Raw genomic sequence first — 15,898 nt, forward strand, 5'->3', positions numbered from 1 at the left:
TATGCTACGTTTCAACGCAACTCCATCTGTTGAATCCTTGAGTTTGATTAATTATCCAAACACAGCACGTCTGACAGTTGTTCCCCAGCACCAGTTTATAAATCAGTGGAGTCGTTCGAATAAATTGTTGCTTCAGCCGTTCACAGGAATCCGCAAAGAATAACGCCGCGGCTTTTCTGAAACAATTCTACGATTATCAACTTCAGAGCGGAAACGATAACGTCGAACAGAATAGCCTTTGTTGCTGATTAGCAGGCAGAACTCAGTATCACAGTGGCGAGTCAGCAAGCAAACGCTCAAGGAAGTGCGTGTACGGAAATGGGCTGGGGGAATAAATAAAAACCCACAGAGAGAGAGAGAGACAAAAAAAATATCACTTTGATCTTGCCTGACTATCTTGAGCCGAGCTATGCATTCTAGATCCAAAATAAACTGGTTACTGTGTGCGCACAGAAACAGGACGACAAGAAAAAGCGCACTACCACTTTTACAAAAAAGAAGAATTTAAAGAGGTGTTTATATGCTGCTGAATAAAAGTAGCACATATTCGAGGCGAGACGGTGTGGCTTCATAATTCAACTTACAAATTCCTACGAATCTGCATGACATTGGGGTCGTTACAAGATGGCGGCACATACATCGTGATATTCAGGCATGCGCCGTCACCGTTTGCTTCCCCCCCACCCCCCACCGAGCATCATCATCAAGTGCTGGTTTAGAAAATTAACCTAAACGCATCCGAATACCGATTCTGGCGACTGTCATGTAAATATTCCGCCTTAAAGTGCCATTCCACCATTGGATGTATTCTTTGGCATAAAATACAATATATTTTGACAACATATATAAATGGCATCACTAGATAGAGAAATCTTTTAGCTTCAAAATGATACATCAAACAATTTTGACAACGACAAGTATATTAATTTCGCGACCAAAGTCACCTACCCTTTTAATTTCCGCACGTGATGTCATCGGCAGGTTCCCTTCTTGTGTACCACGTGACGTGGCACATATCAACAATGGCGGATAGAACGCGATAAAAATAATACCAATAAATCTAGCTAATACCAATAAATCTAGCTAACTGAAAGATTAACTCAAAATTTTTCGCAATTTTTTTGGCCCCGACACGTGGTACACAAGAAAGGGAACCTGCCGATGACATCACGCGCGGAAATTAAAAGGGTAGGTGACTTTGGTCGCAAAATTAATATACTTGTCGTTGTCAAAAAATTATGTTTGATATATCATTTTGAAGCTAAAAGATTTCTCTGTCTAGTCATGTTGTCATAAAATATATTGTATTTTATGCCAAAGAATACATCCAATGGTGGAATGGCACTTTAAAGAAAAAAAAAAAAGACGACCTACTGTACATGTGAGCATAAATTAAAACAAAATAAAAAGTGGGGAGGGTCGGTCATTGACATGAAATTAAAAGATGAAAAGTACAGACCTATTAGGAAACCCTGGCTCCAGAATTATTGGGATGAAACAGGAAGCCATGGACGATTGCTAAGTGAACTGGCTGGGCTAAAACGCCCGCAGGCGTGAGGTTCTTTCTCCTGGTCAGAACATATCAAGTTTAGATTTCACAACCTTGCTTTACCGAGGGTGCCAATAATTTTGGAGCTGACTGGAGAGACACACAGCCGCTAACAAATGTCTAGTTCCTTTCCCATCTGTGCGCGTGCACACCTACAGGATTACTCAGTGAGGCCATCTGCGCTCCTGAGCCGCCATGTTGCGCCACTTCACAGTCCAGATTGGACCCAAATGTTCTCGGCGAGACTTCCAAACCCGTGCTGAATGATCACCTGGACGCAATCTTCAGCTCTGTATTTCTTGTTAACGGACGTTTGCTTGCATGCCTGCAGCTTCGTTAAGGAAACGGTTTTTAGGACGTTGCTATGGCTTTGACTGACAGCGTGCGAAGAACCGAACCAAGCAAAGCGACCTCTGTTCTTAACCTTAACCGCACGCCATTCAGCGCTGGTCTCTCGTATCTTTACATGACTACCGGTTGCCATGACGGCACAAAAAGAATTGTACAAAGCTGACCGGATGTGTGCGTTCTGAGAGGAATTTGCTCTTTGCTGCGTATTTACAGTAAAAACTCTTCAAACACCTGGCAGGACACGGAGTCATCAAGGGCTGCGATCTCGACTACAAACCGATATCGGACCTCGTTCCAGGAACCACGTCGCTGTGCTTGAAGTGAAACTGCACCGTTTTTATAGATGGATCGTGTGGTGGCCAAGCGCTCAAGCTGCTCTGCCTCCTTGTTACACAAAGCTGCTTTTAATACCATTAAAAACGCGCAAGGATAAAATGCTCGGAAACAAAATAGTAACGAAGCCGCACTGATCAAACCTAACTTAAGGAACGAAAGTGCGATTACTTAAACAGATCGAAGTCGGTGGTACTGGCGCAGTGGAAAACGTGTAGTGCTCGCTCGTCATGCATGGATTTAGAATATTAACCTCCTAAGGCCCAAGCTTTTTTTTTTTTACATGCATGTTTTTATTTCTCTTCGCCATTTGGGCTTATTAGAACCTGATTAGAATAAAAACTAAGCATCATCTTTTGATAAGATGTACTTTTAGAGAAAAAGTATGTCCACATATGTGGATTCTTGTTCCGAATTTCCATAAAGTGCTGTCCACGCATGTGACCACTAAGCCCTAGGAGGTTAAAGTGCAAACCGACTGGTGTTTCTAAAAACACGGAATCGGGCGTTCACAATCCCGCACGGTGATCAAAATCCCCATAACGGAAAACAAACGTATCGCTACGGACGACCCAGTGACGCTTTAGGTTTCTCTACATTTGTAAGCGTAAAGCGAACGTGGCCACAATCAAATTGAGTTTGTGAAGGATTTCAGTTACGTACGGAAGCCGAGAGATGCCCTTCATATAATCCTTTTTTTTTAATTCACCTTGTTATCCCGAGATAACGACATAATTAATTCAGGATCTCGAGAAAACACCATAACTAATTCGAGATCTCGAGAAAACAAAACCGTTATTTCATGATCTCGAGAAAACAGCTGAGAAATGGTTCATTCAGGTGCGCCAAGAGACTTGTGATATGCTGACTTTGGGGCTATTTCTCATTCTGTATAGACGCAACTTTGGTCATTAGAATGTCTGGAATAATCAATCACCTAATAAGGCAATATTTTGATCAGGGGTTGACACAGGGAGAGATTGCATTAAGTCTTTTAATAAGGGATAATTTCAAAATTATCCAGGTGATGTTCTCCTCTGGGACCCCCCTCTCTCTCTCAAGGCATCGTAAAAAGCCATTTGTGCTCTGTTACATGTCCGCCAATTTCAGCTCTGCTAGAAATCTCAGCTGTTTTCTCGAGATCCTGAATTAATTATGTCGTTATCTCGGGATAACAAGGTGAATAAAAAAAAAAAAAAAAAAGATTATATGAAGGGCCTCTCGCGGCTTCCGTACTTACGAGTAAAAAAAAAAAAATACGAGAAGAGAAGAGCCTCTTGGGTTGCAAATTAAAGAATAAAAATCGGAATAAATCCCATCAATGGGCCACTTGTTGAAACAGAGAAATGGAATGACTGGAAAGTTTTGCTGATGTGTTACTGAGACAAGGAATGCACAGCAGGAATGTGTGTGTGCGCGCGTGTGTGTGTAGTGAGTGCGGAGGACAGAATCTTGTGCAGAATCTTCTTGTTTCACAGAGGCAGGAGGCGTGTGGTGTGCAGCAGCAGCGGGTTCAGGTCCTCAGCATGAACGGCGCGGTGCAGCGACGGCTCCGAGGCGCTGCGCTCGATCTTGGGCAAGAGATCCTGCACCTGCTCGATGGACACCAGGATCTGGAGGAAAGAAAGTGGAACATTGTTTGGATTCATTTTCGTGGTTTAAAAAAAAAAAAAAAAAAAAGTGATGACAGGAACGTGTCACTCTTTCAGAAACGGCCTTTAGTCGTCAGCTGGGAAAGTCACAGTGATGACAGTGAACGTGACTCCATCATCACTACACAGTGCAATATGAAAAAAAAAAGTACTTGCGTCAATATTAAAAAAAAAAAAAAAGAACACCTTTAGTCACCGATCATGATGAAGCTAGTTATATCAGTAAAGAGAAAGTCAATTTCGGGGGGGGATGACCCCGAACCCCCACTATGCTGTTCCCACCTGAGGAAAGAGCGGCCTTTCGTCCTGTTTGAATTTCAGACAGTCGATGATGAGACGCTTCATGGACTTGGGACAGTTACTGTACAGCTTGCTGAGGTCTGGTGACAGGTAGCCTCGACCCACCATGAAGATGATCTGGAGTAAAAGAAAGGAGGAGTTCAGGACCGTCATCATGTCAGTCAGAGCTCATAAAACGAGCCGAGCGGAATGTGTAAAACGAGCAGAGTCTGGGAAAACCCACCGGATGCCACGGTGACCGTTTTCTGGTCTGTACAAGTACTTTGACGGCTTAAATCAGACCTGGGCATTTTACGGCCCGCATCCGGCCCTTTGGTTCATTCTGACCGGCCCGCGTAAGGTTAATGAGAAATTACAAAATAAACGTATTTTCTAATTTTACCTCATGCATGGACTGAATGTGCATTGCTTTTATTTTGAAGTTGTGTTCAACAAAAACGCAATGCGCGCGACATGAAATCCCACGAAACCTAATCCCGCGATAACTACTTCTGTAATTTGTCCAGACCAACCACAAACTTGTACGGTATGTCATCTTTCAAACGGTCCAGCCAATCACATCGTGTGACGTCACCAGCAGGCGCCGGAGCCGATCTCCGGCGAAAAGCACCAAATGAGGTGATTAAACTACAAATGTGGGCATCATTATTATAATATGATGTATCTTGCTTGATATTTGGAGTAGAAAGACAATATTGTGAGGTCTTTATTGTGTTTTGGGGTGAATGTGACTGGGGGAAAAAAAAAAAAAGTACAAATGTTCACATTTTGTTAACCATTGTTTTGGGAAGTTTGATTGAATAAATGACATTTTTTGTAAGGCAACCTCGTTTTTTCCACACTCTTACCAGTCTTAGCAGCTTGTAAAAACAAAATGTTATTTACTGCTTTATATAAAGAAATACAATTAATATCATGCAGAATTTAGTTCAGCCTTTTGGTCCGGCCCTCCACAAAATTTTCTGTTTCTCATGTGGCCCCATGGAAAAAATAATTGCCCACCCCTGGCTTAAATTGAAGAAAGTGGGAGTGTACGGTACAGTGCAAAAGTCTTGGACGCATGCCAAGAAATGCCGTCGATCAAAAATGGCAAGTTAACTGAATTAACTTGTTATTCGAGTACGTTTTTGGTTTTAGTAACCTTGTATTGGCAATTAAAAATTATACTCATCGGCCTACTGGGTTTTTAGCCGTGTTGAATTTAGTTCGTTTGGTCCACGGCAGGCGTCGCTTATCCGCGCGATCTTCACAAGACTTTGAAACGTGACGCGTCAGCGCTGCCATTTTGAAAACTGTTTTCCAAACAACTGCACAAAAACTGAGTTTAAATGACGATTACGGCCTACTCTTTTCAAACTTTCCTGATTGCGATCAAAAACAAACAAAACTTCCGGCTTGAAGTTTGAACTTCAGCATCCGAAAGAGGGCGCACGCACACGCGTCTTTTGACGACGTTGGTCGCTTTGATTTCTGCTGGACGTTTTACTTCCGTCCTACGAAGTCTCGCACAGGTCTCAACGAATCTCGTTTACGGACGTTGCTTTGACATATGGACTGATATACAGTTAGGTCCATAAATATTTGGACAGAGACAACATTTTTCTAATTTTGGTTCTGTACATTACCACAATGAATTGTGAACAAAACAATTCAGATGCAGTCGAAGTTCAGACTTTCAGCTTTAATTCAGTGGGTTGAACAAAATGATTGCATAAAAATGTGAGGAACTAAAGCATTTTTTAAACACAATCCCTTCATTTCAGGGGCTCAAAAGTAATTGGACAAAGTAAATAATTGTAAATAAAATGTTCATTTCTAATACTTGGTTGAAAACCCTTTGTTGGCAATGACTGCCTGAAGTCTTGAACATCACCAGACGCTGTGTTTCCTCCTTTTTAATGCTCTGCCAGGCCTTTACTGCAGCGGTTTTCAGTTGCTGTTTGTTTGTGGGCCTTTCTATCTGAAGTTTAGTCTTTAACAAGTGAAATGCATGCTCAATTGGGTTGAGATCAGGTGACTGACTTGGCCATTCAAGAATATTCCACTTCTTTGCTTTAATAAACTCCTGGGTTGCTTTGGCTTTATGTTTTGGGTCATTGTCCATCTGTATTATGAAACGCCAACCAATCAGTTTGGCTGGATTTGAGCACAAAGTATGTCTCTGAATACCTCAGAATTCATCCGGCTGCTTCTGTCCTGTGTCACATCATCAATAAACACTAGTGACCCAGTGCCACTGGCAGCCATGCATGCCCAAGCCATCACACTGCCTCCGCCGTGTTTTACAGATGATGTGGTATGCTTTGGATCATGAGCTGTACCACACCTTCGCCATACTTTTTTTCTTTCCATCATTCTGGTAGAGGTTGATCTTGGTTTCATCTGTCCAAAGAATGTTCTTCCAGAACTGTGCTGGCTTTTTTAGATGTTTTTTTAGCAAAGTCCAATCTAGCCTTTTTATTCTTGAGGCTTATGAGTGGCTTGCACCGTGCAGTGAACCCTCTGTATTTACTTTCATGCAGTCTTCTCTTTATGGTAGATTTGGATATTGATACGCCTACCTCCTGGAGAGTGTTGTTCACTTGGTTGGCTGTTGTGAAGGGGTTTCTCTTCACCATGGAAATTATTCTGCGATCATCCACCACTGTTGACTTCTGTGGGCGTCCAGGTCTTTTTGCACTGATGAGTTCACCAGTGCTTTCTTTCTTTCTTTCTCAGGATGTACCAAACTGTAGATTTTGCCACTCCTAATATTGTAGCAATTTCTTGGATGGGTTTTTTCGGTTTTCGCAGATTAAGGATGGCTTGTTTCACCTGCATGGAGAGATCCTTTGACCGCATGTTTTCTTCATAGCAAAACCTTCCAAATGGAAGCACCACACCTCAAATCAACTCCAGGCCTTTTATCTGCTTAATTGAGAATGACATAACGAAGGAATTGCCTGCACCTGCCCATGAAATAGCCTTTGAGTCAATTGTCCAATTACTTTTGGTCCCTTTAAAAACAGGGTGGCACATGTTAAGGAGCTGAAACTCCTAAACCCTTCATCCAATTTTAATGTGGATACCCTCAAATGAAAGCTGAAAGTCTGGACTTTATGTCTATGTCCATTATATAACTATAACTTGAATATGTTTCAGTAAACAGGTAAAAAAACAAAATTTGTGTCAGTGTCCAAATATATATGGACTGATATATTACAGGGCAGATTTCAAACACTCATGACTTGCTACTGTACAGCAGCGACAAAATACAGTAGCTATCAAAATTCATTCATATTTAATAAAACGAGAAATAGAATTTTGATTAAAAAAAAAAAATTGCCTTCGGTTCTCTTTTAAAAATAATGAAATGAAATTTATAAAGCTTGTAAGAAAGAAAATAGGGTGCCGGAGACTTCTGCACAGTACTGTATAAATCACCGCAATGACCTGGAAATGTTATTTGGAAAGGTTTTCATTTTGATAGATGATGTAACTGAGAAAACGAGAACTGCAGGAGGATTTTTCTTTATCTTATCCTCCTCCGCCTTGTTACCACCACGTCCTTGTGTGTACGTAACCTCATCCAGCAGATAAAAGCGATTGTGCGGCTGTCACCTGGTCGCGGTTGTTGATATTGGAGTAAGGCAGCATGCCGGACATGAGCTCGAACAGCACCACGCCATAGCCGTACACGTCCGACTGGAAGGTGTAAGGGTTCGGGTCCTGCATGCGGATCACCTCCGGAGCCTTGAGGGGAGGAAGACACTTTTAGTTGTTTTTATTGAAACAACTGATCTATAACAAAATGTTATGCACTAAAAGAACCCAGAAAACACAACAGATTCATTTTTACGTCATAAGCCGGTAGTGCAATGCTTTTACCATCCACAGTATGGATCCGCTGGGCTGCTCGACCTGCTGCGAGCCGCTCCAGCGAGACTTCACTGTGGCCAGGCCGAAGTCGCCGATCTTCACCGTCCAACCCTCGTGCAGGAAGATATCTGACACCAGGGTTAAGGGACAGCAGCTACATTGTTGTTCCACCACCACACACTACTGACAAACATCTAAAGGTCATTATCGGCTGTGTCTGATAGGCAAGAGGCTGCCTTTGTAGGCACCCTTTTAAGGAATTTCGAAAAAGCCAGACAGATGAAGAGTCAGTGTTACTTTCCATAATGAACTGTTGAGTGAACATGGCCATAAAAGTCTTGGACAAAATTGGAAACGCTTCTCAGAAAGCGCATGGAGAGAATAAATAGCTCCATGAAAGATGTCCGGCCAGCTGAGGAATAATTCATTTTATTTTTTCGCGGTCCGGTTTCCATCAAATCCTGCGCTCTGATTGGCTGGCGAGCGGGTCCGTATCCTACGGTACAGACCCCGGTTACGGACCTCTGGCGACTCGCTCGTTCACAACAAACATAGTAGGAATTTGTCTCAACGTTTATTTTCACGTTTCTCAGGAGAATAGCATTAATTTTACAGCATGGATAGCGATGACAGTGTTCACAGTGAAAGCGAGTTTTACTACCCTGAGGAAGAAGAAATAAAAGAAAACATTTCAGGAGAAAGCTAAAAACCTCTAACTTGCTAACGCTGAGCAAAAACATGGCTGAATCCTGAATGACTCCCCATTTTGTATAAATAGGGGACTACATAGGCAGCAAAATGTAGTTGTTTTCCTGCCATGGAAGTGCACTTGTATACCGAGGAGAAAGTCATGAATGAGGATTCAAAATGGCGGCTCGGCTCCGTTTTCCCTTTCGGGCGCTCTCGTTTTCTGTTAGAATTTGGTAAAGAAAAAAATAAATATATTATTTACCAGCTTAAGGTCGGTCCGTATGGTGAAATACCGTGACCTCGGTATTCCATCCCCATTCACTGGACATGAGCAATTGTGCACTCTGATTGGCTACTCTACTACTAGGATATCAGCTCATATACTGTGAGTAGAGAAAAGCAAAATGGCGGCACGTGTTGCTCAACCAACCGAGGACGAAATGAAAACTCTACTTTACTTTGGGGGGGACCAACACATGGAATAAAAAGTATCTTTCTTCTTTCCTCAAGAATTACACTACCGTTCAAAAGTTTGGGGTCACCCAGACAATTTTGTGTTTTCCATGAAAAGTCACACTTTTATTTACCACCATAAGTTGTAAAATGAATAGAAAATATAGTCGAGACATTTTTCTGGCCATTTGGAGCATTTAATCGACCCCATAAATGTGATGCTCCAGAAACTCAATCTGCTCAAAGGAAGGGCAGTTTTATAGCTTCTCTAAAGAGCTCAACTGTTTTCAGCTGTGCTAACATGATTGTACAAGGGTTTTCTCATCATCCATTAGCCTTCTGAGGCAATGAGCAAACACATTGTACCATTAGAACACTGGAGTGAGAGTTGCTGGAAATGGGCCTCTATACACCTATGGAGATATTGCACCAAAAACCAGACATTTGCAGCTAGAATAGTCATTTACCACATTAGCAATGTATAGAGTGGATTTCTGATTAGTTTAAAGTGAGCTTCATTGAAAAAAACCAGTGCTTTTCTTTCAAAAATAAGGACATTTCAAAGTGACCCCAAACTTTTGAACGGTAGTGTATTATCGCATTTTTCACAAATCGCTCCCGTCATTTCTAGCCTGGCAAGCCAGACTAAATGTGAATATTTAGTCTGGTCTCGGTCGTAGACATTTCCGAAGGGTGTGGGTAGGAACAACCCATTGTCTTTCAAACTGTCTCTGTGTGTATAGGCCAACGCTCTGACCAATCAGCGCAACAGTGACTGTGACGTAGTCAGAGCGACAGAAAGCAGTGGGGGAGGGTAAACAGCTGGTAGATCAGACTTTTGCCATAGCCGGTCAGCAAAACAGCGAAAACGTCCTTCTTGAAAAGGAATGAGCGGAGAGCCTCTTCCTGCTCATGCTTCAACGAAAACTCCAAGTCTAATTCTTCTAAAACTGATTCCAAAGCGGAGTCAAACGCACGCTGTTCACTAGCCGTAGCCATCTTTCCTGTTGTGCTTTCTCCAGCATCGCGCAGCCTTGTTGTCACTCCTGCAAAAGCCCGCCCAAAGAATCCAAACAAAAACCTTGCGTTGTGATTGGCGGGCACGATTTGATGCCCGGGGTGTGTTGTTGATATGGTGCGAGGCTAGACCCACTCGTAGGCAAAAATATTTTTGGCCGCTAGGCGGGTGGGTCTAGTTTACTAGGCTACGTCATTTCACCAGTTTGTTTAAATTCTAAGCAAAAATGATTTTGTCCAACGTTTTGTATAAAGTTTTTATTTATCGAATTTGCAAAAAAATAAAAATGCTCCGTTTCTCAAAATCCAGTGAATGTGGATAGAATAAAACAGTTGTTCCACTCAATCTCGTTGTCCGTGGCTTATAGCCGACTCGGTGCTACGCGCCTCGCCGGCTATCAGCTCATGTACGACTAGATTCCGTGGAATAACTTAACTGTACATCATGGGAAATGTTTGTTATTCACTGAAACCCTGCTGGAAGGATACTATTAGATTTCAGGTCCCGGTGAATGATGTTCTTGGCGTGAAGGTAGCTGTCAGAAACGAAGGAAAAGTTGAGGAGAATGTATTTGGGATGGAAACAGATCTTCATTGTTTCCTCAGAACAGTAAATCATTACTGGGTATAACAAAGAGTGAAAAATCAGTAGTATTGGGGGGGATAAGGAAGACGAGACTAGGGGCTCTGATCTGGTGCTCGTAACATGCTTCAGTACCTTCACACAGGTTTCGATGCTGCTCAGTACTGTAGCTTGCTGCCATTGCTTACAGTAAACATGCTGTTATCAGAGATTAATCACTTCATTGGGGTTTATTCGTATTACGGTTATACTGTATACAAAACCACAAACTCCTCTGTCCCAGCATGGTCTTGACTAAATTCCTTTGCCGTCCTGTATTCGGCACTGAAAATGGCTTTTGTTAGTGCTGGAAGTAAAACACCTACATTATGCAAATAATATCGGAAAAACGTTCAAAAACCTTCCACGTTTTAAACGTAAGGCAGCCGACTCAAGCGCGAGGTGATCTTGGGGAAGTGCAGTGGATTTATGGTTCTTCAGTTATGTACTGTGTAGTAGGGTGCATCAGTTGTCCTCACTTTCATAAAATCTGATGCATTTTTGTTTGGGTGTTCCTTTTCACCAATAAAGACATCCTGTAAAATTTTTTGACCATATTCAAAAGTCTAATGGTGGCACCATGAGGTTCATTTTTTGCCAAAAAACGCTTATTTTATGTTTTCGCATAAGGTTTGAATCACAATGTTGGACTCCATTTATTGATTTCTCAGGGATGAGAGTGCATGTTGAGAAAAAAAATCTGAAAAGTAGCGGGGGGGGCCCGCAGGTCCCCAGTGGGGTCCAGGGGCAACATCTCGGTGAGGGACCAGGGAGCGAAGCTGATGGATTTTGGTGATTTAAACACCCAAAACCCATTAATTTTAGCAATGAAATATGTATTTTTCTCGAAGTTGATATCCCAATTCAACATGCCATCAACTGAAACTTTTGCATCATGACAAGTGTTCTTTCTTAAATATCATATCCCACCTTGTTTGACTTTTTCAGCATGTTCAGTGCAACCTTTTAGGTTTTGGAACAATAGACCCATAAAATCAGGGATGAGAATGAAAAATATTTTAAAAGTCTGAAAAAACCAGGGCGGGGCGGGGCCCATGATTTTTGGCTTTTTTTTTTTTTTACCCCAAAACCATTAATTTTATCAGCAAAGATTTGCAATTTATTAGGAAATAAATTCCCCTTCTTGGTGGACTCCCAGGTGAAAATGATTAATATGGTACAAGAGACCTGTTTTTAATCAATTCACATTTGATGATTTCAAAAAATCAATTCACCTTTTAATATAAACGAGCTCTACAGTATTATATTTCTGCATTTTTGCTATTCATGTCTTTGAATACTCTAATCCTTTAAAATGAAGTGCAAACCAGAAAAAAGTTCTATCATATAATTCTCTTAAACTTTCTTCTGATGTTATGATGGTAGCAGGAGGTCTTGCATATTAAGCAGGCAACATTCAACACCACTCATCACTTCCCTTTCAACTGTTGTGTGGACTAACGAGGTTTTATCTGGACAGGATGTTGTGGAATGTAATACAGATACCATATGGTCAATCTGAAGATCAAGATGGTGAGTTTGAATTAAAGAACAGGCATGTACAATGGGCATTACAAATTGGAAATTTTTTTTAAATCAAAAACTATAAGTTCATCTCGGCCTAAAAAATTTGGGCAGACACTCCTGCGCGGCACATGCCAGCAATTCCGTCCCCCTATGAAATGAGCAATAAGTAGGACAGTTATACATGCTATCATACTTAAAATTTTATCAGAAATATAGATATGATACTATGATTCTCCCCAACATGCTACATTAGATAAGCTAACCCCATTTATAAAAATACACACTTATATATGACGTGTAATTGATATACATTTTTTGGGGCGCGCGCTCTCTCTCTGCCATGCCGATCCTGTAGGCTGCACTGACTCAATACAACTGAAAACTCCGGTCCTCAAGAAAAAAAGGAGATAAAAGCCCGCCCACACTGAAAGCTGATTGGCTTATTTTGCCGAGTAACCCAATCAAGATGCTCTTTGTCTGGCATGCGCTACATGAACAGGCACACAGGCAGTGTTGCCACATATTGGGTGGTTTTTGAACATATTTTGGGCTGGAAAACATCAGCAGTATCTGGCAACACTGCACACAGTCTCCCTCGCGCACGCACATTCTAAGATGCGTGATGCAGACCTTAATGTTGCGCGCGCACGCTCTTGCTCGCTTCTATCAATATCCAGGAGACTCCCGGAACTTCCGGGAGACTTGGGATGTCTGCGTTATAAGGTGACCACAGATCGTTAATCATTACACCCCCCCCCCCCCCCAAAAAAAAATTCTCAACGGATTTACATCGATCTTAAAAACAATCATTTTGGTCTGAAAAAGTCGGAAATCCGCCAATCGGCGGAAAATTCTCATCCCTGATTTCTTGTGACCCAGAGATCATGTTAAGAATATTTGCATTTAATCGGGGCTAGCGTATGCATAGGCGGCAAACTTAAAACCAGGGTTATAACATTGATAGATAATGCTAGTGACACCCTAAAATAAACCTCCAAATATTTTTAGACATTCTAGACATACTGTCTACAGTATCGAAGATATTTGGTATACTCTCTAAGCTGCCATAATGTTTCATGAAAAGTGATCAGAATTTTGTCATAAAAGTCACAAAATAGCAGCTTTTTCCATAACTTTGAGCTCCTGGTGCCACCATTAAACTTTTGAATTTTGTCAAAATATTTCACCCAGTGTGTTTTCTTACCAAAAGGAACATAAAAACAAAAATGCATCATGATCGAAGGAACTTTTCATTTTTAGGGGGCAACTGATGCACCCTACTGTTTAGTGCAGACTGACGTACTCCATGCCCTGTGCCACCTGGCGCGCCACGTCGATGCGCCGCATGGTTTCGAATTTGGTCTCGGTGACGTGCAGGTGGCGGTAGAGGCTGCTGCCTTCGCACCACTGTGTGATGATGGCGAAGTTCGGCTTCGTCATGAAGCCCATGAACAGCAGGATGTTGACGTGGCGCGTCTTCCTGCGACAGAGAGACAGAACCAAAGAAAGAGGAAAAAAAAAATACCAAGAGAAAGATTTTGTTTAATGAAAGCAATGACATCGTCTCAGTTCCCTGGTGCTCGCATCTTGAGGAGAGTCACGTCACTTTGTTCGTCCAAGCGAGATTAATGGGAGTGTTTAAGATTAAAAACAAAAACTCCCAAAAAATGTTAAACACCTCCTTAAAGAAAGCTTTTTGTTTGTTTTTATATAGGAAAACAATAACTCATTAGACCTAGCGCATGAATATTTAACAGTTATTCCACGAAATCAAGTCGTACAGGAGCCGATAGCTGTAATCCATGGACGACGAGATTGACTGGAATAACGGCTTTATTCTATCCACATTCACTGGATTTTGAGAAATGGAGCATTTTTATTTTTTGCAAAGTCCAGGGATGAGAATGGGACATTTAAAAAAAAAAAAAAAAAAAACCTCTGAAAGGTCTGCCAAGGACAAAAAATTGAGCATAATGTCCCCTTACGCAGGCCTAACCTGGCCGGTCTAGGGTAGCCTGGGCCCGCCCATCCTAAGTGTGACGCAACACAGGGGCCTGTTGCAAACTTAGTCTGGCAAGGCAAGCCATCTCCAGCTCTTCCAAGCTCCTGAAAAATCGGGAGCCAATCAACTTTGAGCATCTCCAACGGCCCTGGGTAGAGGCGTGTTCAGTGATGTAGTAGAACTGCGACCGGAAGCCATAGATTGTTTACAGAATCTATGCCGGAAGCGCTTCATTCACTAGAAACATTACGAACATGGAGCAGCGGCAAGCCTTTGACACAGCGGTAGATGCTGTATTGAAAGCATTCAACGGGAAGTTCTCATTGAAAACGGAGCAAAGAGCAGCCCTGGAGGTATTTATTGAAAGGAAGGACGTTTTCGCCTTGCTCCCGACCGGCTTCGGTAAGAGTTTAATCTACCAGTTAGCCCCACTGGTAGCCAAATCAATGGGGCTCAGCGAGAATCCTATCGTCGCGTCACATACGTCAGAGGAAGGAGTGATGTGATTGGTTTAAGCTTCGTCACAGCCTTTTCTGGCTTCGACCAGTAGCAAACTGAGGCATTTCAGGGAGGCGGGTCAACCACGCGCTTTGGGAAACGGTTGGGCTTAATATCTTTGCCAGACCAATGCTCGCAGAGCTTTGAAGTTGCGTTAGCCAGACTAGGTCTAGGGGGCATTTGCCCAATTCACAATGCCCCTTTCCCACACACTATATCTATCTATCTATGAATGTTTTCAAATTCAATGATGGTTTAAAATGTTTATAAACTTTAAGATAACAAATCCCTACAGATATATATATATATATATATATATATATATATATATATATATATATATATATGATAGATAGATAGTGAGCAATAATGGAGGTAACCGTAACGATATATTAGATTCCTCCTGCCTATCTTTGACAATTTAACTAAAACGTACCTTTGTGCTTTTTTGTTTTGATGTGCTCCTGGATGTTTCTAGCTCCTCTGTTTCCATAATTGATCATATCTGAGCACAGAATACACAAAACCTTTCCCGGCGCGTCCACTTTTCGGATATGTTCCGTCAGGCACGTCGTCACAGTTTGTGTCCCTATCTGCACGGTAACGCTACTATCGAGCCATGCCCATCGGAAACAGTTCTTTATCCCATTCGATTTATCGATTTCCCTGGCACGATCCTCATTTTTGCGGTCCAAAACTTTCGCCATATTAGCGAAGTTACTTTGAAAACTAACCAAAATAACTAGAACTTAAGAAGTGATCAAAACCGTGTACGTGTAGCTTGTTTCTCCGTGAATTGTAGAAGTGAGATGAAACTAGCGCCAAAACGTTGCCGGAAATCGTCGTGAGTTGTCGTTAGCATAAACATTGAAGAAAGCAATGACGATTTCTGTTATCACAGCTGCAACTAATTTTGCGATGAGCGTTGCCGAAAGATGCTGGCGGGCGGTCGGTTGGTCCTGCCTGCTTGTGCCACCACAAGCCTCACCTTGCGCCGACCCCTACCCCCCCCCGAAATTTTCTCAACGGATTTATACGTTTCACAA

At 42.1% G+C, this 15,898-nt stretch overlaps 1 protein-coding gene across 3 annotated transcripts in view; it reads right to left on the minus strand.

Annotated features, from left to right (window-relative positions):
- Positions 1-1,295: 1,295 nt before the first annotated feature.
- araf (A-Raf proto-oncogene, serine/threonine kinase) overlaps positions 1,296-15,898 on the minus strand; it is a 38,084-nt gene continuing 23,481 nt past the window's right edge. For all 3 annotated transcript variants that reach the window (XM_060906704.1, XM_060906702.1, XM_060906703.1), the window contains 6 exons: positions 13,656-13,832; positions 10,693-10,739; positions 8,053-8,171; positions 7,786-7,917; positions 4,168-4,302; positions 1,296-3,846 (listed from right to left, as the gene is read on the minus strand). In XM_060906704.1, the coding sequence (XP_060762687.1) occupies positions 3,706-3,846; positions 4,168-4,302; positions 7,786-7,917; positions 8,053-8,171; positions 10,693-10,739; positions 13,656-13,832 (751 nt within the window). In that variant the 3' untranslated portion in view covers positions 1,296-3,705. The remainder of the gene's footprint in view (positions 3,847-4,167; positions 4,303-7,785; positions 7,918-8,052; positions 8,172-10,692; positions 10,740-13,655; positions 13,833-15,898) is intronic.

The sequence above is a fragment of the Neoarius graeffei genome, chromosome 24 (assembly GCF_027579695.1).
Source record: "Neoarius graeffei isolate fNeoGra1 chromosome 24, fNeoGra1.pri, whole genome shotgun sequence".
NCBI lineage: Eukaryota > Metazoa > Chordata > Actinopteri > Siluriformes > Ariidae > Neoarius > Neoarius graeffei.